At 40.2% G+C, this 27,695-nt stretch overlaps 1 protein-coding gene across 2 annotated transcripts; it reads left to right on the forward strand.

Annotated features, from left to right (window-relative positions):
• On the forward strand, nucleotides 1–27,453 carry sdc4 (syndecan 4). Of its 2 annotated transcripts, none has more exons than XM_084742060.1 (5): nucleotides 1–283; nucleotides 21,678–21,927; nucleotides 22,059–22,102; nucleotides 22,279–22,483; nucleotides 22,697–27,453. In XM_084742060.1, the coding sequence occupies exons 1-5, from the start codon at nucleotides 227–229 to the stop codon at nucleotides 22,846–22,848; spliced, it is 708 nt and encodes a 235-aa protein (XP_084598186.1). In that variant the 5' UTR covers nucleotides 1–226; the 3' UTR covers nucleotides 22,849–27,453. The 2 variants fall into 2 exon arrangements, with proteins under 2 accessions (XP_084598186.1, XP_084598194.1); XM_084742068.1 differs by having other exon boundaries at nucleotides 2–283; nucleotides 21,681–21,927.
• Nucleotides 27,454–27,695: the final 242 nt, after the last annotated feature.

Below are 27,695 nucleotides of genomic sequence, written 5' to 3' on the forward strand. Positions count from 1 at the left end.
TCCGTGCGGAGTTTCATTAAAGTGGACAAACACACCGGGACAGAGAGAGAAGACAGAGACAGTGAAGGTGTTAAGAAGGAGGACAGTGTCTCTATTACATCTGTTGGACTATACCGGGACACAGAAGAGACGTTCACTGGTTGAGTCTTGAAACCGCAGCTAAACAAACGTTCATCGCTTTTATCTGAAGACTTTATTTCAACTTTAACGGTACCTAAAGGACACCATGCTGAACCTCTGCTGCCTCGTGTTGATTTTATCTGCCTCCGTGTTTTCAGAGTCGGTAAGTTCATGCACTAAACATTATTTCATTAAAGTACAAGTTTGTAAACTTTCTTTTTTTCTCTCTGTTTGGCAGCGCGAGCCAAAGTCCGCTACAGGCTAGCTCGTTAGCTAGTTAGTTAGTTAACCTGGTTTGCCATTAACGCGACTCAGACAGCTTTGATTTAACTGTAACTGTATTAATGTTTAGTTTAATCTCATGTGGACACAGAACAGGTTTGATGTTGGTGATTTTCTCCACTGAGTCTCAGTGTTGTTAGTCAGAGGAGTGTGTGTGTGTGTGTGTGTGTGTGTGTGTGTGTGTGTGTGTGTGTGTGTGTGTGTGGTTGGGGGACACTCAGGCATCCACAGCCTGCTGCTATTATCCAGTGAGGGGCCCAGTATTGGGGGGTGAGGGGGGGGTGACTCAAGTCACTGTTCAGCCTCTGATGAGCCAATCACTGCTCTTTTTACATAAGTGAGTCTCTATCATCACTAAGCTAAAGAAAGTTTTCACACATTTGATTGTTTGATAGAGACTGATCAGTTTAAAACAGAGCATGTGTGCACTTCAGAACCAGGGCTGCACAATACAGGAAAATTGAAACTGCAGTTGAGATATGTGGTATGATTAATGGGAATGATAGTTTTTGCATTACAGTTTTAAATTTTGCTGAAATGATGATTATGTGACATTCATCGAGGCCAAACAAACATGTTTTATCTGTTTTCTCACAGTTATCTTTTTTCTGCTTCTGCAGTTTGGATATTGCACTTGGTCATATTGTGTTTGTGATAATATTGCGAATAATTGTGCAGCCCCATTAAGACCTTTTGCCAATTTTCACCTCTTGTCCCTCGTATAATTGATCTTATCTTTGGTTTGTGGACAAAACAAGACATTTGAGGACGTCATCTACGACTTTGGGAAACTGTGATCAACATTTTCCTGACATTTTATGGACCAAACAACTTATCAGTTAATCAATAAATTAATCAGGAGATTATTCAGTAACAAAAATAATGGTTAGTTGCAGCACTAGAAGGGCATTTATTTATATGAGGACTCAGGTTCTTCAGGTAAACAATTATTTTTTTTATTTTTTAAAAAATACATCAAATACATCACATAAAGTCATGTCCACAATCCAAAGGTATCCAGTTTAGGAACCAGATTTATTCACATTTGATAAATTGAAAATCAGAGGAATTTGCCATTTTTCTTAAAATATCACCAATAAATGATCAAAGTAGTTGGTGATTATTTCAATATCATCATTGCAGCTTAAGAGTACATATAAAAGCAGAGGTTAAAAAAAACACATAAGCACAAATATTAAATCAATGACACTATAACAGAAAATATTTAAGAAAACATACTGTATAAAAGCACATAAACACATAGACGATGACATAACCACTAGTCCAGATTATGACATCATATGACTGTTGCTGTAAAAGATTTTATATGTGGATTTTCAGTTGGTAATGTGGTCCAGAGTTGACAGACCTTTATGGAGGAAGATGATGTTTGTCATTCATCATTCATGTGCTGGTGGTCTGTGGAGCTCCATGAGTTGATGTTTTACTGCTGCTTGATGTGTAACGTCACGCTGATGATGTCCATTTTTCATAAATATCCTCCCTGAGGATTCACTGATACTTGTGGGGATAAGTGAGATGTTTGCTGTGTAGTGGAAACCAACAGGCTGACTTAATGCCAGAAGAATGTGTGTGTGCTGAAGAGCCTCACTAACTCTTGACTTATTTCTCAATGACTGGAGGTTTTCCATGTGTACTTCCCTGCAATTATTTGTCAGGGTGTGACCTCTCCTTACTTGGCAAATTGGATTTTTTTTATTCACTATGCCACCTGTTTGTTGGGGGTTTCCCATATCATTTCACTTTCTGTTCTCCAGCATTTTTCAGACTGTCCCACTTTATTCTGTTTATTCTAGTTTCCTCTTTAAATATGCATCAAACTAATGAGAAAGTGGCGCTCTGACCCCGTCCTGCTCCACCCAGGGGAAAGAGTTGCCTTCAGATGGTAGTGTGAGCGTGTGTGAATGTGGAGAGCTGATTATCAAACTTATTGTTTAACTTATTTTTTTTTAAAAAACTACACACGCACTGTCTCTTTATAGAGCACTAACAGAAGGCATTGTACTTGATGCCTTTCATGTAGTGTCAAATTCAGCAGAAACCTGATATTATTGTGTGTTTGGGCCTGAATTATTTTCCATACATACAATACCACATCAACGACGACGACACATCAAAATGTACAGTTTGAAAGTAAGCAGTAAAATAGCTGACAACAGGCTGATTATTTTATGACCTTTGATGCTTTTTTTTTGATGGGTTGTGTTTAGAGCAGAGCTGTAAGTAGATTAATTGATTAGTTGTACAATATGTTGCTGATTGAGTAATCATTTTGGGCCATTTTTCACGTCCAAATTCTCTCATACAAGAATAGTTTCTGGTTTCTGACATTTTATGGACCAAACAACTAATTGATTGAGAAAGTGTTAGATTAAATGATACAGGTCACAGAAATGACTGATGTTACATTTTTCTCATTGTTTAATTTAGGCAGTGAACTTCTCAGTTTTCTGTTCCTCTAAAATCTTATATCTGGTATCATCACGAAAAAAAAAATCCCACCTTTCACAGATCTCCACTTGCAGCATTAATATCCAAACTATTATTCTACAGTTTTTGAATACTAACTTCTACTGGAGTGATGATACAGACCCTCCTGGACGCCACCCACACACAAACACATGCACCCTGCACCCCCCAGTTAGCCCAGTTGGTCAGTACAAATGGTGTGAACAACAGTAACACACAGACTTTACCAGTCATTCCAGGATGGATGCCTGACATATATCTGTTATACTGCAGAGTCGTCTTAAAACGAGTTTTAAAAGGCTGCGGGGTCTGGTCGCATAAAACCACTTACGACCACCTAGGAAAAAATGTTCTAGATAAAATCACCATAACAATTTCCTTAGGATGTTATAATGGAAAACCCTGTTATCTCTCAGTGCCTTTAGCTTCTTCAGTATTCCCTTATGCATTGCTAGAGGCTACTAATTGACAATTTTTCTCAGAAAATCTTAAGGGACCCCTAACAGTCCCTTAAAAGTGAAAAATTTGTGGAACATGATTGAATTCATGGAGACACATTTGACAGGATGGAGAAAACGCCACTTTTTAGAGATTTGACATTAGCCCAAGCAACTTTGTAGCTAGCTAGCCAAGCTTTAGCATAACTTGTGCAGGCTTCTGTTGATGTTTGTCACAGTAATAGTTAAATTTTTCTTAATATATCTGCAGTTGATTTTGTTGGTTTCTTCTTGTCACATCTTCAGCTTGTGTGTCTTTGTTATGGCTTTGTTTTTTGTTTTTTTGTGTTTTTTTTTTACTTTGGATTGTGTGCTTGTGCTTTCCATATTCTTCAAGGAGAACAGCATTCTCATCTATTACTTTTTGACTCTCTTTGTTGTCCTTTTTGGAGATGCTAGCTGACAAAGGCTGAGTAAGTGTGTTAGCTAAGCAAGCAAGCTGTCTAGTTACTAGGGCTGCAAAATGAATCACAATCAAAGTGAAATCAGAATATGGCCGATTGCATTATCCAAAATCATAGAACCAAATTGCAGCTTTCTGAAAAAGGAAAAATCTTGTTCTTCAGATGATAGAAAGCATGTTTATTTGATGCAGACCCCAACTAATGTCACATCATCTTGACTTGATGTAACTGAAGTGCACAGTTACTGTATTATGACAGTAACTACCATGACAGCCTCAAGTTAAACATTCAGGCAAAGAGGTGACCTAAGAGGCTTTCTACATCACTCCTAAGTGAACCTCTTAGCTGAGGGAAATATTTTGCTTCAGGGTCAAACTTAAGTCTTTATGCAACCGAGGGCAGCATTTCAAACATATGAATGTCACCTGCTTCACTGTGACCTGAGCTCTGACACACTGATATTTCCCATGCGGAGCCAGAAACGCTCGGGACACTAATCCCAGACTGCAGAGCCGAACTTCGTCTGCCTTCGGGCCGCTTGTTTCCAGCGGCGTGCTGCTGTCAGAAGCCCCTGACTGCTGTTGTCCTTCACAATCTGTCACATTCCTCAGAGCTGAGGAGCTTCTGCTTGCTCACTCTGCCTCATCTTGTTGTCACCCCCTGCTCCCCTCTCCTCTCTTCTTCTTCTTCTTCTTTTTTTGATTTCCCCTCTGGAATGTGACCTTTGGTGACCTTGACCAGCCCTCTTGAGGATTTTGCACACTTGGAGGGATCTCAATAGGGCCCTGGGGCCTTTTCATAAGAGACACTCCTTTCCTCTAGCCTAGCCTAGCGTGGATACACCTACAGCTTTCCCACCAAAAAGTTTGCTGTTTCTAGCCTTTCTGCTCCTTAAATGAGCTGTTACCCTGCAGATTTTGCTCCTTGAGTTGTCACTCAGTCCGCCTCGGTCCCTCGCTGCCTCTGTGATCAATTGTCATTCCTAGATAGGCCTCGGCGGCTTTTCTCTCTTTTTTCTGTCTCCTTTTTTTGCTGCACTTTCCTTTGATGGATACTTAGCCTCTGAGCTATGACAATCCTTCCCTCCACCTCCCTCCCTCCTTCCAGCCTTTTCTTCTCTCTACCCACTGAGGTCATTATTGGTATGTGGGTTTGGCGTTCCCAGCTAATCGATAACAATGTTCTGCTACCTGACAATAGAGTGTGCTCTGAATGCAAAAAAGGCCTTTTTGGGGAGCCACAGGCATGATTGGAATGTTTTTTATCAGCAGACTGGAGAAAGTTGGTCTTTTTATCAACTAGAGCCAAGAAAAGACTAATAATTTTCAAATTCTGGGAAATTATTGTTTCATTTAGTTTTGTCTTTCACCGCCTGTGGTTGACCATCTTGATTTCTCTCAGATATGCTGCTGAGCCGTGGCCAGGCTGAGACCTCGTGTACAGTTTTATCAGTTTGTCCAGAATAGACCAGGGCAAACAAATCCTGTTCTTCATGCCTTTTTCCATTGACCTCAGCATTTTCTGCCCATGTAAGGCAACACAAGTCACTACAAGTCCTTCATGACGGTGCTTTTTTAGGTGAAGGTGAAAGATAGGAAAGTACAGTTTGTTTTCTGAGTCACACACAGAAAAGCCTAAGTGTTTGGTCTCTCATAGTTTTCACTGGACAAAAGTTTAAAAAAAAAAAGCCCTTTGAAACTTTTTGTGGTATTCATTTCAATTAGCGATGTCAAATCACCTTAATTTACCAAATGTGCTCGTGATGGAATCCGCTGTGGTTAATCAGGGTAAAAAAAATCCTCTTTGCCCCGGAGTTAATCCATGTTGCACCACCAAACCTCAGCTTGTTGCCTTTGGAGCCTTGGGGCTGAGTCCATTTGTTATATCTTGTTGGAATGTCACTGGTTTTGCATTTAGCTCCCAATCATTTGCACCAGAATGAGCCAGGACTTTTTTTAAGGAAGTTTTTTTTTGTCTCTTTTGCATGATGGGGTGCACTGAAAGCCCTTGTGGAGAAAAGAAGAAGGGAGGGAAAGAGGGAGCATGATAAATAGTATCACTAGGATGTAATAATGGTTCCTGCATTGCTGTCCGCTGGTCTATAAAATCCCTTTGGGCCGAGGAATGTTGGCACAGAGAGAGGAGGTTTTTGTCCTTCCTGCCTGTGATGGAGAGCAGTCGAGAATCTGATCCCCCCCCCACCCTCCTCCCTCCACCCCCTTTTCAACCACTACATATTCTGGCAGTTGTAACGGGAACTATATGAATACATTTAGGGCAGAAGTCGACCCAAACCCCCCCCCCCTTTTTCTGGGCAAACCACTTTCATCCGACTCTTTTTGCTGAAGCCACTTTCTAGTTAAACAGAATGTGGACCCTTTACAGCAGAGCACAAGAATAAAGGACCGCAACTAATCATCATTTTTATTATTGATTAATCTCATTTTCTGAACGATGAACTCTCGATGTCTTCAACTTATTTGTTTTGTCTGATAGAACCAAAGATGTTAATCAATGTCTCCTTGTTAACTAATCATTCAGAAAAGCAGTTTCTGATATTTGTGAATCGATCCAGAATCGGCCATATCTGCACCGTGATGCATCTAAGAAATGATTTTTTCCCCCTCGCCCCTGTTAAATTCTTTTCTACAAAAATGTTCTCAGAGACTAGTGATTAAAAAAGTGTCTATCCCTAGGACTAATCAAATCAAATAATGATTTCATGTTGAATGTCTGGTAAATTTGAACATGTATCTGTTAATTTACCATCTTGAATGTAACTGATCTTAAACTTAAACTCTCGATCATCCAGCACCAGCATGCGTTTGTTGAGTGCATCCTAAAATTCACCCGATCACTATCTTTCTGAATCAGTTGATTAAATAATTATTTCACTTCTACAGGCGTTTATAGTTAACAATTTTTTGACCCTCGTAACAGAATAAATCGACCATCAGCATGTTCTTATTTACGGCGACAGCCTGGGAAACGTGCTGCTTAACACGCCACCGTCCTCCACCGCCACCACCTCCCCCGTTCTCGAAAAGAAAAGCTGCTGTGGCTTTGTGGCGGACAGTAAAAATATAGAGGGCCACGGCAGAACATGGAATATGATCCTCGCTGTGTTTCCATTGGGGAAATGTATCGGCGAGCCCAGAGGGAGGCCGTTTGATGTCGGTCCTGCAGCCCCTGCTTTGGCTGTCCCAGGACGCCCTGTCATACTCTGACAGATGGTTGTTCCAGGCCTGAAGCCAGACTGTTAGCAACTATCAGCACTGATGCACTCAGTGTTTTTTTCCCCTCAAGCAGAACAGATGTATCTGTCTTGAAAATTGGAGGGTGTGAGCATGAAATATAATAATCAAAATGCTCCACCCTACGACAGGGCAACCAAATCAGATATCCCAATAATGTGGACTTAATGTCTCCAGCTGTAGTGTGACAATATTTTAGAGACCTTTATGAACACTTTCAGAAGACATTTACACACCATTGATTTTAGCCATTTATTCACTTGCAGCAGAACATTTATTCTTAATCAGGTCATTTGTGTTGTGGTGCTTTTTGCAGATATTCCATGGAAAGAACTTATTGTTTTCGTGTTGTTCTCTGGAAATGTACTTCACACAAACAAAGCTCAATTGACCTAATTTTTTTTCAGACTGTCTTTATGCCATATACAATACACACACACCCACACACACACAGAGCAGAGATCAGAGTGTTTTGGGTGGTATGAGGGCTTCCCCTTATTCAGACATCCTCCCTGACAAATGTGTCTCAATAATACAGTACCTCTTTGATGTGGTGTAGATGTGGGCAAGTGTGTCTCAGTATTAATGTGTGTGCACTCGTGTCGCTTTGTGTATCTGCATTTTTTTGTTCTGTCACAGTGTGTGAGGTCGCTGCATCAGACCACCAGCACATATGGGCACCACAGTCACAACAAACAACTCCACTGGTTGCACAAAGAAATCTGATTATCTGTACGCTTATGAAAAAATGATCTCACTTGATTTATTACCTCAGTTCAGAGTTTCTTAATGAGTTTATGGTCTTAATCACTAGTTTCAAGCCTTCCTCAATACATCATGATGTCCATTACTGTCCCATTTAGATTAAATGGTCCATAAAGCAGGGTTATGCTTTAGGGCGGGGCTATGTTGTGATTGGCAAGTCGCTACCAGGATGTGTCATGAGGGTCTCTGTCAGATCCAAACAGGATGGAGGCAATTGTTATATTATTGTATTATTGTCCATAACCCAAAGATGTCCAGTTTACTGTCATAGAGAACCTAAGAAACCAGAAAATATTCACATTTAAGAAGCTGAAATCAAAGAATGTGGATTTTTCTTTCCTTAAGTGACTCAAAATGATTAATCTATTATTAAAAAAGTTAGCCATTACTTTAAAAGTTGACAACTAATTGACTAATCGATGCAGCTCTAATGATAAGCTTGTTGTAGCTGTGTGTGTGTGTGTGTGTGTGTGTGTGTGTGTGTGTGTGTGTGTGTGTGTTTGTGTTTGTGTTTGTGTTTGTGTGTGTGTGTGTGTGTGTGTGTGTGTGTGTGTGCGTTTGTGCGCAGTGTTTCCTTTAATCAACAGGAATTTAATCAACAGAATTACATTTTTATTAGTTCTGGAGAAGATCTTTGTGCTGCGTGCTGTTAATGAGACAAAAAGTTTAACTTCTTACTGCTGAAGAAAACCACTAATAGCTTAAGTAGAAATTAAGTGTATTGTGTTTTACTCACTTGCTGATGTTCGCGTGTTTTTCTTTTTCATTAAGAACCAACTGTGTAAACTTAAAGTCAGGAGAAGAAAAATGGCTGATTGAGTTGCTGATGTATGGTTTTCCTTCTCATGCAGTGCTGTTAGCCCTGGCCGTCAGAAATGATTACAGGGAGGTGTGTGAAATATCCCCCACTATAGGAGTTTTACCCTTTAATGCATGTGGACCCATGCTGTCTACATTTGATCTCTCTCTAAAACCCAGGCTCATTTAAACATACTTAGTACATATTAGTATGAGCGTGGGGCTACGAGAAGTCGGGCCTCTTTAGACGGATTCCCTGCAGGACATCACATTGCCTGAACCATGAACCTAGAAGGACCACAACAGCAGTCCTCGGTGGTTTGGCCCCCAGAGCTCTCAACTGTGTGTTTCTCTTTCTGTGCTTCGAGTGCCTTGGCTCCACTGTAGAGAGGAGAGGAATGTGGTGGCTGACTGTGCAGCCAAGGTCTCGGCTACTTAGCTGACCCACACGGAGAGATGCATTCCTCAGTCGGTCAGACTCAATATCAGTATGTATACACAGCCTCATATAGCCTATCATAGACGCTAACAGGCTAATCTGTTGGAAATAGTTTGTCATTTTGGAAAATACATTTATCAAAGCCTTAAAAGTTTGGAAGTTGCTTAGTTTTTACAGTTAGGAACATGTTTTGATTGAAACATACAATCAGTTAATATGAACAGCCAGTAAAATAAATAAACTATACATACTTATTATAAGCTTAAGTTTTTGCACTTGCATTTATAGTAACAATTTAGATGTCACTTTCAGAGTGCTGTTTTTGGTTGATGTGATGCTCAGTGTTTGTGGCAGGCTGGTGGACTTCTGTACTGACTGATTGATACTCTGCCATGTCCTCTGCAGGTTGATCAGTACCAGAAATGTATGCAAAACACGTTTCCTGCCTTTTCCGTTTTGTCTCTGTTACCAGTTATTCATAATGTGTCTTGTGTTTTGAGCCAGACCAGCTCACACATGAATATGTGCTGGTTGAAGCTGATGATTAACCACCAACATAAAGACGTCTCTTAATCGAGTGTGATTAAACATTGCTGTTGCGTTAACCAATGTTAGAAGAAAAGAGCTTAAACTTAAATGAACAACCACAGACTTATTTGTGGTGCATCTGGCGTCTTTCTCAATTTAAAATAATAAGAAACTAACAAAGAGCCCTTTTTTATTTTTAACTTAAGCTAAAGTTAAGGTTGCTCACTGGTGCTCTGAACCGGGACTGACCCACTGTGGCTCTGTAGGATAAAGAGTCGATTAAAGTGTCTCCTCTTGGAAATGAATTGGAGTCTTTGTGACTAATCTTAGACTATGAATGAAGGGACATTCTCACATGTCCAAAAACACTTAAAAGTATAAATAAGTCTGTTTACTGGCACGATTCATCTCTGAGCTTGTTTTCAGGCTTTTATTCAACACTGAGTTGATTTGTCTTCGAGGGATATTTCCTGTTTTCCTGCTTTTCTCTTATGATTTCCTGCCATTTAGAGCCTGAAGCCGATCTTTCAGCTGATAATAACTCCTCAGTAGCTTACATTTAGTCTGTCGGGCTGTAATGTCTTTGATCTAAGGCAGCGATATGTTCGCCTGAGGGAGCAACATCAAAGAGTAGAGAAGACATTAAGAGAGGCTGGAAGAGCCCGACTCGCTGCAGGCATTCGACTTATTTGTCCATTCGCCGTGGATTTTGGTAATAACGGGGGAAATCAACCAATTGATGTGGCAGGATGGCTTCATTGGTGGGAGGAAGTGACCAATAAAGGCCATTGCGATAAGACCAGGGACGTTTCCTCAGGAGGCGCTCATCAAAACCCAATTATGCTTATCAGTGGAGACTGAATCAACACTGTCTGCTGCACAGCTGACCGGTCTGTGCAGCTTCTGTCCAGTCTCCAGTAGTCAGGAAGGAACAGAAAAACTCATTGTCAAAGCTGAATGCAGTGATGTTACTCACTTTTCTGAGTAATGTTTGTCTTTGTGATAAAGAGATAACAGCCCTAATTGACTCAACGTTCACCTGAGTTGTCGAAATGATAAATCGGTACGTAGATCAGTGACTGTGTTCAGAACCGCCTAACTACCAACAAATACAGTATGTAAGATATACTGCGCACTGCTTTTCCTAGTAGTATCTAACATGAAACTGTAAAAGTGATGGATGCAGCGTGTTAGATGGGGGTGAGGATTCAAAGGGCTGTGATGTGACTATAAAACGGTTATCGATGCAGCTTGATACATTAAAATTTGAAGTTTGTAAGTTTAGGAGGTGTCGGGCAGATTGTGTCCATCTGCAGTTGCTCACACTCAGTTATTCTCATGAAAACTCACTAAAAACCCTAAAACACACACATTTGCGTCCGTTGCATTTGTCCATCCAGTTGGTTCAGCCACAAGGAACATAAACCCGTCCTGCAATATTGTTACAGGCAATCATAAAGTAGAGAACTGAGATTATTGACTTTTCTGCATCGATCCAAAATCTTTTAAGAGAGAACCACAATGCATCCAATAATCGATTATTTCCTCCACCCCCTAATGCTTAGCTGGTTTCCAGGTTTGGAAAGCAAAAGTTAACAATAGCACAACTATGGTAAATCACTGCTGTGTAGAATTCACCTATTCTCTAAAACAGGAGGTTATAAATGTGGATTTTCCTGATTTTCACAGAGATAAACATTCAGTTTACTTTACCTGATGATTAGTGTGAACCAGGTTGACTGGTGTTTTGTCACTGAAAATGTAACGTGTGTTGGTACTTATTAACGTTATCCCTGTCATACTTGCTTCAGTCAAGCTCGGTGCCTTTTTTACAAAACTAGTGCTTTGCATTGTGGGTAAGAGAGTCTGTGATTTTAGAGTGGATAGTTTGGACATACTGCAGGTTTTGTCATACAATTCGGCCCAAATCAGCACATACTGCTGCTAGTATATTAGGTGGTTTTGAACATAGCCTCTCTCTTTAGGGCTGACTGATACGACTTGGTGCGAACATAAGATTATCTTATAGACTGTGATACATTAGTGCTGGGCAATATGGACAAAATCAAATATCACAGTATTTTTGCCTGTGTACCTCAATCTGTGTATTTACTGATAGTGCAACAGTGTTGTTGGGAGGGCTATTGATACTTTAATAAAATATTAGCACAATGAGATCTATGATAAATTGTCAGTAATGTGGATATAATGACCAAGTGTGTAATAATAGACCAGCTAGAACAGTCTGGTAAGTTCAGAGGATATCCAAAATTAAGACAACATCTAGTCTCATATCAACATATCAATATAATATCAATATAATGCCCAGTCCTGCATCTTGTTATAGAAGCCCAACCTCCACCTATACATCGTTTGGATCAAGGCTTCTGATTTCTGTGTGCCATGTTGCCATAGAGTCTCACATGTTGCTGGTAGGTGGAAATACAGCTATAGATAGACCAGGCGTAGGTAGAAGGAATCTAGAGCTCGGCTGTCAGAGCAAAAGTGCAAAGGTAGATGTGTGTTTGCATGTGTGTGTGTGTGCGTTTGAGTTCCAGTGAAGTCCAGCGTGCAGCACTGTTCTGGGTGTTTATCAAAGGACAAATGAGGCCTACGGTGGAAACAGCCAGTTGTTTTCAGGCGTTGTGTAGGACTGTGCTCTGCATAAAACACACATGTTGAACTTTATGACTTGAATAAAGCTATGACCCCATAATCGATTTACCCATATGGGGGCCCTTTGGGTTCCATAAACTTGTGGCCTTGGACTCCTGAAGTGAGTCTGTGAAGGTTCATCTCACATATGTGTGTGTGTGTGTGTGTGTGTGTGTGTGTGACGTCAGGGGTCAGAAGTACATCTTACGAGTAGATCAGGCGACACAATACATGGTGCAAATCCTCCCGGTTCAAGTATCACCCAGCAGCAGGCGGGGGAGGGGGGAGAAGTTGAAAAACAGGATGGGAAATGGAGGGATTGAAATGTGGAGAGGCAGGAAGGGGAAGAGAGGAAAGGAGGTGGCAAAGATGAGGAAGGAGGGAAAGACGATTTGACCTTTTTTAAAACCATATCTTCTATTTCACTTTATTCACACTCCCGAGGCCTGAAATGGCAGCTGAATATCAAATGAAAGTGGGGAAAAAAGGTTAGAAAACAACAATAATTGCCTTTTCTTGAAAAAGGTCAAGAGACGTTGGACATCACAAAGAATAAGGAAGCACATTCCTGCGTGCTGGTGTTTCTTTTCTGTCTTTTGATACTCCGTACCTCCTCCACGCCGCCGTGTGAATGGACCAGATGCCTCTCTGTGTGTCGGCAGATGGAGGGATTGTTTCCCCAGTTTAATGAAGGGAGGCTGCTGGAGGCTTATCCCCGGTTACCTTGGTCATTGATATGCTCTTGAGGAGTCCACTGGCATTGTTTGCCATCAATGGAAGGGACAGAGCCAAAGGCTGGGTGGCGGGCGTCTTGACAGACTGCCTTTCAGTGATCGTGGACAATTGGGGGAACTGGAAAGTTTTTTAGGACCTCCGTGCTGAGATAGGCAGGATAAACAAGAACGGGACAGGACAAGAGGTTAGACTGAGGGGTAAAGTGTGTGGCAAGACGGGAAGCAAACCTCTTTTGTTATTTCAGAGTTTTTACAAGATGTAGGGAGGCTTTCCTTAATCTGACCTTACATCATGGAGTCCATTTCATCAGCTAAACACACAACACGGATTCCAAAAAGGACGGGACGCTGTAAAGTGAACCTCACCCAGTCTTTGCATGTGATACCATCACCCAGAAAACCAGGTAACCTGTTCACCTGTGGAATGTTCCAAACAGGTGTTTTTGGAGCGTTCCACAACTTTCCCAGTCTTTTGTTGCCCCTGTCCCAACCTGTTTGAAACATGTTGCTAGCATCAAATTCACAATAAGCAGGTATTTACAAAATCCAATGAAGTTAAAGTCAATAACTCATTAAATTCATTGTTTATGTGCTGTTTTCATTTGAGTATATTTAAAAAAAGATTATCAAATTATTAGAGCAGTGGTAATTCATCGAATTTTAATTAATTACCAACTATTTTGAAAAAAGGAAAAAGAAGTCAAAATTCTCTGATTTCAGCTTCTTAAATGTGAATATTTTCTAGTTTCTTTACTTTTCACTGACAGTAAAATTTAATATCCTTGGGTTGTGGACAAAACAAGACATTTGGGGATTAAACTTGGACTCTGGGAAACACTGATCAACATATTTCACCATCTTCTGACATCATATGGACTAAACAACTAATTGAGAAAATAATCGACAGATAATAGACGATGAAAATAGAAAGTGTTTAGTTGCAGCCTGCATTCTGTTTTATTTATGTTTCACACTTTTCAGAATTAGGGTGGTTATATATCAACTTGTATAAACTAAAATTACCTCTACTTATTTGTTGTAAGTAGAGCTGAAATGATTAATTGATTATTTTTACCTGTTGAAGGGTTTCCACTGGTCCGTAAAAAGTTTCAAATCCAATAATCTGGTGTTTAGGCCTTAAAACATCTAAACTATGATTTTGATTATGAAGTTATGAGTACTTTAATAGTTGCATTAACTTCAGTCTAACTGTTAAATGTGCTTTTGGGAAAAAACTTGTATTGTTGATGTCGTAACAACTGCAAGACGGGCAGCAACAGTAAAAGCGTAGGTGCTCTGGACTTGACACACAGTCTGACCATACAGGTTGAAATGGGTCTTAAATTAACTTGTTCAAACCTGCAGAAACCATGACTTTATTTGCAACTATTTTCTAATCAATTATTCACTTTAAAGTCAAACATTTTCTCGTTCTAGCTTGGCTTTGGTGAGATTTTTCTCTCATGTGACATTTAACTCCATCTTTTGGGTTTTATACTGTTGAAACTAACAATTAGTTTCAGCTAGGGCTGGGTACCTGTACTGGATATCTTTAATAACTCTATACCAAGTAGCAGGAGAAACAGGAAGTGGGTTACAGTCAACAAATTTGTCAGGCAACAATTTATACTTTGCATACCAGGTTAATTTCCATAGTAAGTACTTGGGGCACCCTGTTTACACAGTAGAGCTGGTCACAAAAGTAAATTTGTTAGCACTCTTTCTTGTTTTCTACACATAGTGCTCTGATTCATTTCCTGTGGGTTTAATCTGTTGACCCAGGCCTGGTCTGGTCTGGTCTGGTCTGATGTGGTCACATGGCCTGCTGATGGTCTCAGACTGAAGCCCTGTGGGCGTTTCTCTTTGACACAGTGAGTCCAAATGAGCTCTGCAATTAAGAGGCTTTCATAAAACAAGGAAGCGCTTTGTTCAGCTGTGTGATGACTCTGGCCTTCGTGGTGCACCAAGAGTCCCAGATACAGGGTCATCTGAAGTGATAATAACTGTTAAAGTCCTCATGAGAGCAGGAATCTTCATCTGAGTTTGGGATAAGATACAGACTGAAAAAACTAAATAAAAACTATTGTAGAGGAACGGGAAAGAGGTTTGATGAAATGCCAATGTTTTTACTGACTGGATCCTTCCTGCTTTGGAACTAGATCATAGTGTACTGCATTGTTTCTGCATGTTGTGGTACCAAAGCAGATATAATGCTAAAACATGGAGTGCGTCACGACCATAAACGGAAATACAATTTTCCACTCCTCTCCATTAAATCCATTTGGTTGGCTGAAACTCTTTGGTTTGGCTGTAATCCACATCCGGCTTCTTATCAGCTGTTACACATTAGGCAGAATGAATGAGGCCGTGAATCACTGATGGGAGGACAAAATGGTGATCTGTTTGGGTCATAAGTGGCTTTTAAAATGGCTGACAAATAATGTGGTTGACCAGCGTTAAATCGAGAATTTAGATCTGAAATAAGATTTAGATTTTGCTGTAGAGAGCACAATATTTCAAGGTCTAATGGAAATACTTTTGGTTTATACTGAGAAACGGTGGTTTAGCAGAGACAGAAGCATTCATGTGCATTTTGTGTACATGAAGTGTTGATTTTTCCAGGATGTCGGGTTAACCTTCTGTGGCCTCCCTCTGAACCACAGTGGGTTCATAGTCAGAGTTTGTGTTGCTGAGCCCATTAAGGCTGTTTGTTGTCAACACATTAGGACTTACATGAGGGCGTCGACCGTTTTTCCTCAGAGATTGTATGAGGCGGTGATGTGTTTGGTTACATCCCCAATGAATGAATTTATAGCTGTTGTAGAGTTAGAGGAGGATCTCTGGCTAATGTGAATGTTTATTTTCATATTTCTATGTGAATATCTAGTGTTATTTTTTCAGGTTATATTATATAGGATGAAAATAAAATCCCAGCAAACCTTCCTGTTCATTAAAGGAATAATTCAGGTTGTTTTAAAGTGGGGTTGTATGAGGAACTTATCCCTTGTCGGTGTATTCCCCACAGTTGATGCCAGGACTTTGGAGAACCAACAGGAGTCCCAGTGTAGGAAGCTTTTAACCACTTAAAAAAATCTATCAGTTGAAGTATACACTATATTAAGAATATTTTTGCCACTTTATCCAGCCTTCAGACAGCTCAGACGTTTTGCTCGCCCCCTGCATCCAGACTCCATTGACAAAATCAGTAATTTTACCTTGTAGAAAGATGGGAGTTGCCGGTTTACCACTACCTCCATCGGTAAGTTTGTTTGATGAATTCAAACCAACCCTTTAACACAGAAAACTCACCCAAAAACACAAAGTCACACAAGAATACAAACAAAGTGATCAAGGCAGCAGTAGATCAACAGCTCCCGCTTCTGTGAGGTAAAATTACTGCATTTGTCAAGGGAGTCTGGTGGCTTTGGAGAGAACGCTATAACAAGGAATTTAACCCCAGTTTCTTGTCAGGAAAAGCTGTCTGACAGCAAGGTAAAGCAGTGAAAATATTCAGATTCATTAATAGGACTGGGTATTATAATCCCTGAAGATAAATATAGGGAAGTTACTGATTCATTCAAGAACTTAATTTATCAAAATTGCAGCTGCATCATCCTCAAATGGTGCTTATAGTCACACATTTACAAATGAATGTTTACAAAGAATAGACAAATAAAAATCTTAGTGATAGAAGTTGCAGAAAGTACAAAAATAAGTAATAAAGAATAAAGATTCAGTTAACAATTAGAATATAAGAAAGGCTAGTAGCAATTGGAGTGACACTGACTGTGGATAAGTACCTCATACAACCCCACGTGAAAACGTCCAAACATTAGTTCACCAAAAATCCAATACTTGTCCAGCAGGCAGGACTGAATCAGACAGGCTCTCGTTCAGTCTTTGTACCATGTGAGCTGATTTCCATGTTGACTCGGTTACATAACCACCATTCAGGCTGTTCGCTCCTTTCTCTTCACCAGTTTGTTAAAAAAATACAAAAGCAACCCTTCGACAACAACTAGCATCTCACCCAGCACTTCCATCGTCCGTCAGGTTTTTTTCTGACTCTCATCTTTTACTTGTGTGAAACGGAGACTTCCTGTTCCAGATCACATTCCCGGACTGAGCTCCTTTTTTCTGTCCAGACAGACTGGGGACTTGGCCTGGATCCCATCCTGGCTTTGCTTTCTGGGAGAATATAGTAAAGATGGAATATCCCCCCACATCTGATAGTAAATTCAGCGGCTGCCATCATAACAAAAATCCCTCAGCTTTTGATCTCTTTGTTCCTCATCTGTCTTAACCGAGTAAACGCGGCCTGTTGGGACAGGTCTCTCCGTCAGCCTGCAAGACAGTACGCTTGTTGTTTTAGAGCTCACCAGGCTGCAAATGGTGGAGTTTCTTTTAGCACGTCTCTCCAGGACACAAATGGATGTCCACATTTCACTGTAGGGGGGTTTAAAGGTCAGGGGCAGCCGGGAGGAAGGGGTTTATTGACCCCGCAGGACACTGACAGGGAGGAACATATTGGCTTTTCTGGGTATTGGACCTGTTGTCTTTCACTTATCAGACAAACTCTGTGTGGAAGTACTTTTTTTGTTTGTTTTTTTATCCAACAAGCTCCAAATTTATCTGTAGCAGAGGTATGAGGTGGACTAATCCATCAGTGTCACATTTAAAGTCATTTTAAACCTGCTTTAACTTTGAGGTTTTTTCTTACAACATTTAAATACTCATAATGATCAAGAAGCAATAATATGTAACACTTTATTTTACAGGTCTGTAATTTGTGATCTGTCAAAATAATCCCACTGGTCACTGTTTTTTACAGACCGATCCTCGCTGCACAGATTTAATTTAAACAGTCAAAGCTGCAAAACTTGGTATTGATAAATTTAATGATCGACTCTGATCAAGTCGTACGTAATGATGGACAATGATGCTTTACTGTCTGAGGTGCACGCTGTTGTTGAAACCACAGAAAGTTTGTATTTATGTTGGATGATAATCAGTCATAGCCCAAAGCTGAGCAAAACAGATCTTTTTATTTTCAGGGCATTTAAAGCTAAGAAACCAGGAGAAAACCTGCCCCTGGGAGTGATTGTAAAATATTAGTGTTTGAATGAATGTGACTCATGCTGGCACACACAGCAGAATGAGCCTGACTCACATGAATCCATATTATCATGTGAATGAGTGTGATTCCTATAATGTGACTCAGCGGGCTTGTTCCAGCACGCAGCAGCAGCAGACTTCCATCTGAATGGCAGCGAGGAAATGAAGAGCCAGTAGTCACCATTTTAAGGCTTAGGATTAGACACACACACACACACACACACACACACACACGCACACACACACACACACACACACACACACACACACACACACAGAGGATCCCAGCTCCCCCGTGTCCATGTATAGGGTTTAAATGAGGACATAATGGAGCAGTGATCCCCAGCCGGGGGTCACTCCTATAGTTACCAGGGGTTACATGGAAGGATTGTGGAGTAACTCAACTCATTTGAACAAAAAAAAAAATAAAAGATATATTAAATGTTTGGATATATTTTTTTTAAACAGAAGAAAGTAAACAGACAAATAGTTTTGATGTTGATCTTTAGTACATGTATAATAAAACGAGTTTGGATTTTATTCTGAAACGGTGCAAGACAGCATAAGAAATATGGAAAAACATTTTTGCCAATGTGATGATTTTTTGAAAAAGTCCTGCAAGTCATGCACAAGATCCAGTCCAAAGTAATAATGAAGTCATCATTTTGAGATACTATGTCATATTTATGAGAAAGTTTCTCATTATTTTGCAATATAAGTCATTATTAGAGGAAATTCTATCATATTTTTGAGATACTAAGTCATTATTTCCATAAAGTTTCTAATTATTTTGAGATAGGAAGTCATTTTGAGAAGGCTTTTTATTATTATTTTAATACAGTCATTATTTCAATATTCGAAATCATATCAAGAAAGTATCTCATATATTTGAGAAAATATCTCATATTTTTGAAGTCATGTTGAGGAAGTTTCTCATGGTTTCTAAGTACAAAGTTATTATTTTGATATACTAATTTATTTCCATAAAGTTTCTCATTATAATGACCTACAGAAGCTTTATTTTTCATCACGTGGGCAGAAACAGGCTTCTATGAAAAAACAAACAAACAAACAAAACAAGACTGAGTTTTAAAACAAAGAAGACAGAAAATGTTAAAGAACAAGTCAAACACACACGGATCATGTGAGTCGTCATCAGTCAGACCACCTTGTTGTTTAGAGGAGTCACAGTAAAATGGCCGCCCTTGTTTGAAGCCCTTGTGCCGTCACAGTGGGGCTTTCCCTCCCCTCCTTCCACTCATACAGGATACTTTTTAAAGGGAGAGGCGGGGGGGGGGGGATTACCTTCACACACACACACACACACATCGTTACCAGGCCAAGTATTTGAGAACACACACACACGTAATGGATGGAGCCCCGGGAAGGCTTAGCCACCAGCTAACCCTTAAAATTAAGACTCAGATGGAAGTAATTATGAAGAGAACTCATGATGTCAACAGAGCCGTGTGTGTGTGTGTGTGTGTGTGTGTGTGTGTGTGTGTGTGTGTGTGTGTGTGTGTGTGTGTGTGTGTGTGTGTGTGTGTGTGTGTGTGTGTGTGTGTGTGTGTGTGTGAGTGATGCCCAGGCATGTTTCCAGTGTGATTTGTGGTCAGCTTTTGTTCTCACTTAATGGAAGGTTTCATTAAAAAAAAAACAAAAAAGCTCGACTGCTTCAGTTGTTGGACGATCACGGAGGCAGACTCGGTTTCGGCACCAGCTCATATTGCACTTAGGGATGCAACTAATGACTGTTTTCGTAACTTAAAGGGATAGTTCGGATTATTTTAAGTCGGGCTGCGTGAGGTATTTATCCATAGTCAGTCACTCCCTGTTTGGAGAAGCAGCAGGAACACCGGTGTTAAAAACTAAGCCATGTACTGCTGTGGACAGGGTCAGCAGCAAAATGTATTTAAGACACCTAAAAAAAGTTTAGAGTATTTTTAAGCTTTACTTTCCTGTCAAATAGACTTTTCTGGTGTGAAACCCAGAATATTCAATGTAACATGTGAAAACAAAAAATCTTTGAGTTGTGGATGTCATTTTTTGGCTTTTATGAACAGTGATCAACATTTTTCACAATTTTCTGACATTTTGTGAACCAAACAACTAATCGATTAATCAAGAAAATGACTGTCAGATTAATTGACAATGAAATTAGTCATTAGTTGCAACTCTGACGTGTTTACATGTTGACTTCTGTCACCCAGACTGATTTGAACATGAGCTGATTGGTGGAAAAGAGGTAAAAAGCTGCTGTATTTGTCGTCTCAGGATGTTTCAGTGCAGATGAAAAACTTCAGACAGACTTTAAAGCTCTTAAATGAGCCGCTCTGCAAGTTTAGGACCTGCTGTTTGGCTTTTCTCGCCTCGTTCTACCTCCCTCTCTCTCTCTGTGTAGTGTGGCTGATTAGTGTGTGTGTGTGTCTGTGTGTGTGTGTGTGTGTGTGTGTGTGTGTGTGCTGCAGTGACAATTAGGCTGATTGAGGTGTGTGTGTGTGTGTGTGTGTGTGTGTGTGTGTGTGTGTGTGTGTGTGTGTGTGTGTGTGTGTGTGTGTGTGTGTGTGTGTTAATCCCTTTCACGCTGCTTACTGAGCAAATGGTCAATGAAATTAAGTGTTGTAATGTGATTAAAGGAGGTTGATGTGTCTTCATTATGTTAAGCTTCACAGTGATTAGAGCCACAGTGGTGACGACTGTCCTCTGTTTCATGGACGGCTGCAACTAATGATTAATTTAATTATTAGTTAATATGCCAACTGTTTGTTCTGATTGATCATCTCAAAGTCCATCTGATGTCTTGTTTCTTTTGTTTGAGAAACTGGAACAGGGTTATTTTTGGTATATTTGCCTGGAAAATTAGTTAAAAGATTCATCAAAATAGTTGCCAAAACATTTCTAAATGTCATGACAATCTTTTACTTTTTATAGATTTAATAATTTAATAAATATTGTCAGGCATCTGCAGTCTTGCAGTAGCTGTAAAAGCACCAGAATCTAACAATCCTTTGGCTGCTTTGTCTTATTTTGAAAGGACCAAACATTAAGTCTTCTGCAACTGATTAACTGGCTAATTTAACCCTTCACACACTGTTCTGTCATGCAAGTGAAAAGTCCCTGTGAATCTCACCACATGTATTTTAAATTTCAGACACTTCCCATCATCAGATCAGGTGGACAGTCTACAGCAGTTGTCATCACAGTTGACATGCTAACAAGCAAACAGAAGGACAACTGTTGTCGTATTTAGTCACAGATCCAGTCTATGACTCTACAATCAAATGCTGAGGTTTGGGTGAAGAAATCCAAAATTAGATGGCAGCACATGCAGGTTTAGAATCTCTTGTTCCTCAGTTTGCATGACTTGAAATGGCCTCTGAATTTCTCCATTTTCACCATTAATTAAAGATACAACACAGGTTTCAAAATGGTGATTATAGTTGCAGTTTTGTCGGAAGTTGACAACTGAAGTTGTTGATTGAAGCCAAAAAAAAAGCCATGGCTGAAAACTGTCACAGATATCGACGGTGTTTAGAGGAGTTATTTTAATGATTCTGGTGATCCCTCTAACCCCTCCTCCATCTCTGGTGTCCCAGCAGGTGAGGGAGACGGAGACATGGATGCCCATGAAGACCACACAGACGGCCGCCATGCTGACGCACCGTGACAACGTGGAGTCATCGGGAGACGCCACCAACGGCTCAGACTTCGGCTTCACGGACGACGAAGACGACAGAGATGACGGATACGACGAGAGTGACGGCGATGACGATTACTACATCGACACGCTGTATGACGACGAGGACGAGTACGATGAGTCGTCTGGTGACGGCTCTGGTGACGAAGGTCAGTCTTTACAAAGCCTTCAGAACATTTTAAAACTACTAATTTATATTAAAAATCTTATAATTATGGAGGGATTCTTCTTGAATTTATATATAAAACAGTTTAAATTAAATGTCGTCTTCTTTCCACAGAAACAACAGAATCACCTGGAAGAGAGTCCAAGCCATCAGCTAAGGTGAGACAGAGCTCAGATTTAAGATAAAACTGTAGGTTAGTTTCTCCGTAGACCAAATGAAAATAAATGATTTGACAAAGTTGCTGCACACTCTGAAGCTTCAGGGTTAATTTTATTGACTTTGTGCGTTGTGAGACATCAGGACGATGTTTTTAACTCCGTCTCTTCGTCCTCAGCCTGATGCGAACGACAACAAGATCCCAGAGGCGGAGCGCCCGGTGCGGCCGACCGTCAACGAGGTGGACATCATCCAGAACAGCAACGAAATCCCGCTGCTGAGGAACGGGAAGGAGGCCGAGTCCGGCGAGGAGCACCCGTCCAACGTCCTCATGTCCCACGCCAGCGAGGACAGCATCTTAAACAAGACGGAGGTCCTTGCAGGTCAGTGGAAGTGTTCAAACTGGTCGTGCTGATGGAGGCGAGAAGAGAAATAAAAATTAAGTTTAAAATGATGATTATTATTATTATTAATTATATTTCAGAGTGAAAACATCCTCTGGTCTGAATCGATATTAACCAGCACACGTTTCCTCCTCTTCTTTTTGTCAAACTTTTAAAAAGTCTAACCTCTCGTCTCTCGTTCGTCTCTTCCAGCTCTGATCGCGGGCGGCGCCGTCGGCCTGATGTTCGCCGTCCTCCTCATCCTCCTCCTCATCTACCGCATGAAGAAGAAGGACGAAGGCAGTTACGATTTGGGGAAGAAGCCCATATACAAGAAAGCCCCCACCACAGAGATCTACGCATAGACCCTGACATCCTCCACCTCCCTCCCTCCCCCATCACCACACACACAAACACACACCTCACCCCCCTCCCCCTTTAACCCTTAAAAACCCAATCAGTGCCTCATCATCATCATTTCTTCAGCGGAGTGACGCTCGATAACAAATCAGGAGAGAAGCCCCGACAACACAATCGATTGACTGACTCCTCCTACCTGATGTATGCTAATATTATTGGTGCTCTCTTAACCAATCAGAGGCTTTGTTGGTCCGCTCGTCTCTCCCTTTTTGGTTTCAAGGAAAAGGAGCAACAGGAGTAGACTTTTTCATCTGCGGTACACGGTGATCTTTTATTTTTTTCGTCTTGTGTTTTTATTATTTTGTCCCCATGTCAAGAGAAAAAACAACAGAACTTAAACCGAGGACTTGGAGAACTTTAAGCTCCTCCTACTTTTCTTCCTCTCCCACCTTCCAGTTAGAAACACTAACACTGTGCAATGATATTTGTCTCGGTATGGTACGCATTTACAGTCCAGTTATTTATTTTCCCTCCTCGTCTTCCTCTGAACCTGCTTCTTGGACTGCAGCTTCTCACATTACTGTAGCAAAATGACTTTTATGTGAACATTTTTATTAGATTTTTTAAAAAGAACTCCTTGTAACACAGAGAGATTTCAGTTTTTTTTTCTATTAAAGGGCCCTTCATGATGGGAAAGAATTTGAGTTCATGTTGTTCAAATTAATCTTGATTGGAAACACTGTAATGCTGTGCGGTTTTATGCTCTGTCGTCCATCAGAACTGATGTTAATGATTACAACATTTCTTAATTTTTACCCTCTCACTGCTCCAGTGAGAGAAGAGGCGGTCAAAAAAAGAGGTCAAGAAGTGTTTGTTTATGCTTCAAAGTGCAGAACAAATACTGTAAGATGATTCACTTCATGTTCTGTGCATTTTCAGATGCAGCAGAATTCATTAAAATAAGATTTTGAAGTGGGATTGTATGAGCCACTGAAACCCATCGACAAAAATCAGAAATTTTAGGCTGAAGAACACAGGAGCTGCTGGTCTGCTGCTGCCTCGATTGGTTGGTTTGTATGTGTTATTGTGTCACTTCTGTGTTTTAAAGGGTTAATTTGGATTCACTGAAGTCACACAAAAACACAAACAAAATAACCAATCATGTCGGTGGAAGACCAGAAACTCCCCTGTTCTGCGAGTTAAAATCACTGATTTTACATATGGAGTTTGGTTGCTTTGTAGAGGGCGATATTTGACCGATATAACAGCAGTTTCCTGTCAGAAAACGCTGTTTTCCGAAACCTGGGAGGGGGCATTGGCCACCATCTACTGTAGGTCTGACTGTAGAAGTACCTCATACAACCCCACTTCAAAAAAATATCTGAACCCTCCCTTTAAAAACCTTTTTTCCCTCTTTAACCCTTCTGGCATGTTTTGTATCTCCTTGTGTGGGGAAAGTCCCATCAGTCTGGCACGTAGCGCCAGATAAGTAAGCTAAGCTAATCTGGAAGAAGAATTTGCAAATACTGTATGACCCAGGTCACACACACACACACACACACACACACACACACACACACACACACACACACACACACACACACCCACACACACACACACACAAACGCACTGCAGCATGTTGTGCTTTGCCGCTTCGTTTGGAGACAACTTCAAAAGCCTGGAAGATGTTTTACCACTAATAATGACCGCTGTGCCTCCAGGGTTTGTTTTTCTGTTATTACGGTGAACTCAACTGGAGTCAAACCAACATGCTCCTACAAGGTGACACACCTACATTCCTCACACACACACACACACACACACACACACACACACACACACACAAAACACACACACACTAAACACACACACAGCTCAGTCTTGTGTGAAGGGAGCAAAGATTCAACATCACAACTATAGCTGCTGACCCTCTTTCAAGGCCCTTTTCCACTAAATTAGCTCTGTTTCTTGAACCGGTTCTATTCAAAATCCTTGGAACCTTGGTGCTATCAAGAAAACCCGCCCATGTTTATACCAGTTCTGAGTGGAACTGGTGTAATCAAGGATCAACACCGGGCGCTGCACACTGCACAACAACCTGCAGAATATGACACGCCCATTTAGGTTCCCAAGAAAATCTTTCCTTTTGGTTCCAGCTAGGAACCAACGTTGCAGGTTCTGCACCAGTTTATTATTGGTGGAGCTTCTCCAACTGGTTCCAGATTAGGTGCTTGAACCAGACTGGGACCAGTTCCATGTTGGTGGAAAGGGCCTTTCACAGTAACATTCAAACTTAAAGGAACAGTTTGTTCCAGCTGTCTGCTGGATGAGATGATTGATCCGACTCTCATCTGTGTTTTTAAATATGAAGCTACAACCAGAAGCTTCTTAGCTTAGTTTAGCATATAGACTGGAAACAAAAGGGAAACTGCTAGCCTAGCTCTGCTAAACAACTCACAACAGTTTTATGACTACAGAGTTGCACATGTAAGAGTTTAAGATATTATAATTGTTGATATAACAATGAATCTGGGTTAATATATTACCACAGACATATCTGAACTAGAATTGTTAATCATTCATCAATTAAAACGGCATTAAGAATATAACTGCCAGACAAAATAATGTCAAATGAGGTGCAGTTATCAGACTCATCTGTTCAGTAAGAAAAGTTAGAAATAAACTTAGTGTTTTCAACTAGCAGATAAAAAAAAACCTGCACAAAATTAACTAAATTTGAGTTTCCCTGTCATAATCATGACTCAGAAGTTGACAAAAATGCCATTTGGACGTCTGAAACTTGAAATTATGAGTCCTCTGATACTACGTGAGTGCTGCTTTAAGACAACTAATGAACATGTAATATCTTGTTTAATTCATTAAAGTGTAGTATAAAAATATCAGGCACAAATTCCCCTTAAAATGGAGAATATTTACACTTTTTTACAACAGATTTAACGAGATATAACGTGTTGATCTGAGACCTTTTAGAGCTGGTAGTTACATTTGTACAGAACCAGACGAGCCGTTTCCTCGTTTCCAGTCTTTGTGCTAAGCTAAGCTAACCAGCTTCACAGTTTACAGACGGGTGTGAGAGTGATGTCGTATATTTCCCAAACTGTTGAACCTGAGGTGCACGCACGCTTCTTTATGAACTTGTAAAAAAAAAAAAACTATTCATGGATCCAATAAATGTCAAACGAAGTGCAAAGTTTAAGCTCTGTGATGATCGGAGAAACTGGTAGTTTTTGGTACTTTCTGTTGTTTTTTTTAAATCATGGGGGGCTGATGATGCGTTCTCAATAAGCTACACCGACAGTTTGCTGTTTTAGTTTTATTATATTTTCATTCTGGGGTCGATGAGCACTCACTAAAGCCATGATGAACAGGTTTGATGCTCACATTTCGTAGCTGAAGACAGCAGCACACAGACTGATCTACCAAGGATTTGTATATAGTCATTAGAAAAAAAAAGAATTAAAGAAAAAAAGAATAAAAATATTAACTTGGTACTTAGCCACATCATGGCAAACAAAATATCTACCAAATATTTAAATGCCAAATTGTTTTTTTTTCCTGTTTTTATTTTTGATTGTTTCCCCTCAGCAGTAACGTTCATGTGATTTACTGTAAATGTAAATGAGTTTTGATACTACCAATGCTAATACTAACTCGCCTCCTCTCATTGTTCTCCAGTGTTTTTTTGTTTTTTTTCCAGTAGATCAACTTGTTCCCTTTTTTTTGTATTAATTTAACTGTCAAATTATTTTATTGCCTTCTTTCAGGTTTGGGGTGTTTCCCCCTTTTTAAGCTGTTGTATATGTGATTTTAAAAGTTTTATATACACTAGTTTGAGATTTTCAGAGGCAAATAGTTTTGGAACTTTTTATTTTGTAAGAGTTTCTATTATCTTTTTAGACTTTTTTTTTTTTTTTTGCTTTTGTATTTATGTTTTTTGTTTTGTTTGTGTCTGTAGAAGGATTGCTTATGTGGTTGGTGTTCATCTCGTTGTTCAGGGGATGTTGTGCTGAGGAGCCATGTCGTCCGGAGCAGACCTGGGGCAATTACGAGTCGGAGCCGTTTCAGTTTTTGTAGTTTTATGTGAAATGGAGGCTGATACATTTGCCAACACATATTTGGAAACTCAAGGTCAGGTATTGAAACATGTCGACGCTGTTTCAAGGTCTTTTCCTCCCGAGAAACAAAACAGTTTAACCAAGAAAATACTGATATTTTGTTTAAATGTGTCAGCGAGTATCAGCTGACCTCGACCTCCGACAGAGGAGGAGCCGATAACATTTTGACAGAATCTGTCGACTTCAGCAAGTGAAACTATTTCACCATGTGTCTTTCTTTTTTAGGGAGTGAAAATTTTCCATGTCAGGAGGAGGAAAAAAGTTTTAAAAAAAGAAGCATTTCTAGTGTTAATCAGCTCCAGGTCTGCTCAGTGAGCATGGGAGAGATAACGTATGTTCTGCTGCTTAATGTCACAAACACCACATGTGAATCACCAATGGAGTGGAGAAGCCAATGAATCATTGGTTTCTGCATGCAGGTTCTGATTTATTATTGGAAATAAAGCTATTTTTATGCACATTAACATTTTAAAACTGTCTTTGTCTCTTTTCTTTTTGTTTTTGTATTCAGCCTTTCCTGAGTGATAAAATAGAGGGTAAATGCCACCCCTGTTTAGGAGGATCTAATTCCAAAAATTTTATATGAAAAGTTGTGGCTGGTTGGAACTTTATAAGAGAAGCTCTGATGTCCGAATGCAAGTGAATGCAGCAAGAGATGCCATTGAGGGCCATCAGTGTTAATGCATGAATTTTAAAAGTAACGCTGTAAAAAAAAG

Source organism: Lutjanus erythropterus, chromosome 2 (assembly GCF_056507025.1).
Source record: "Lutjanus erythropterus isolate fLutEry1 chromosome 2, fLutEry1.hap2, whole genome shotgun sequence".
NCBI classification, from domain to species: Eukaryota; Metazoa; Chordata; class Actinopteri; order Lutjaniformes; family Lutjanidae; genus Lutjanus; species Lutjanus erythropterus.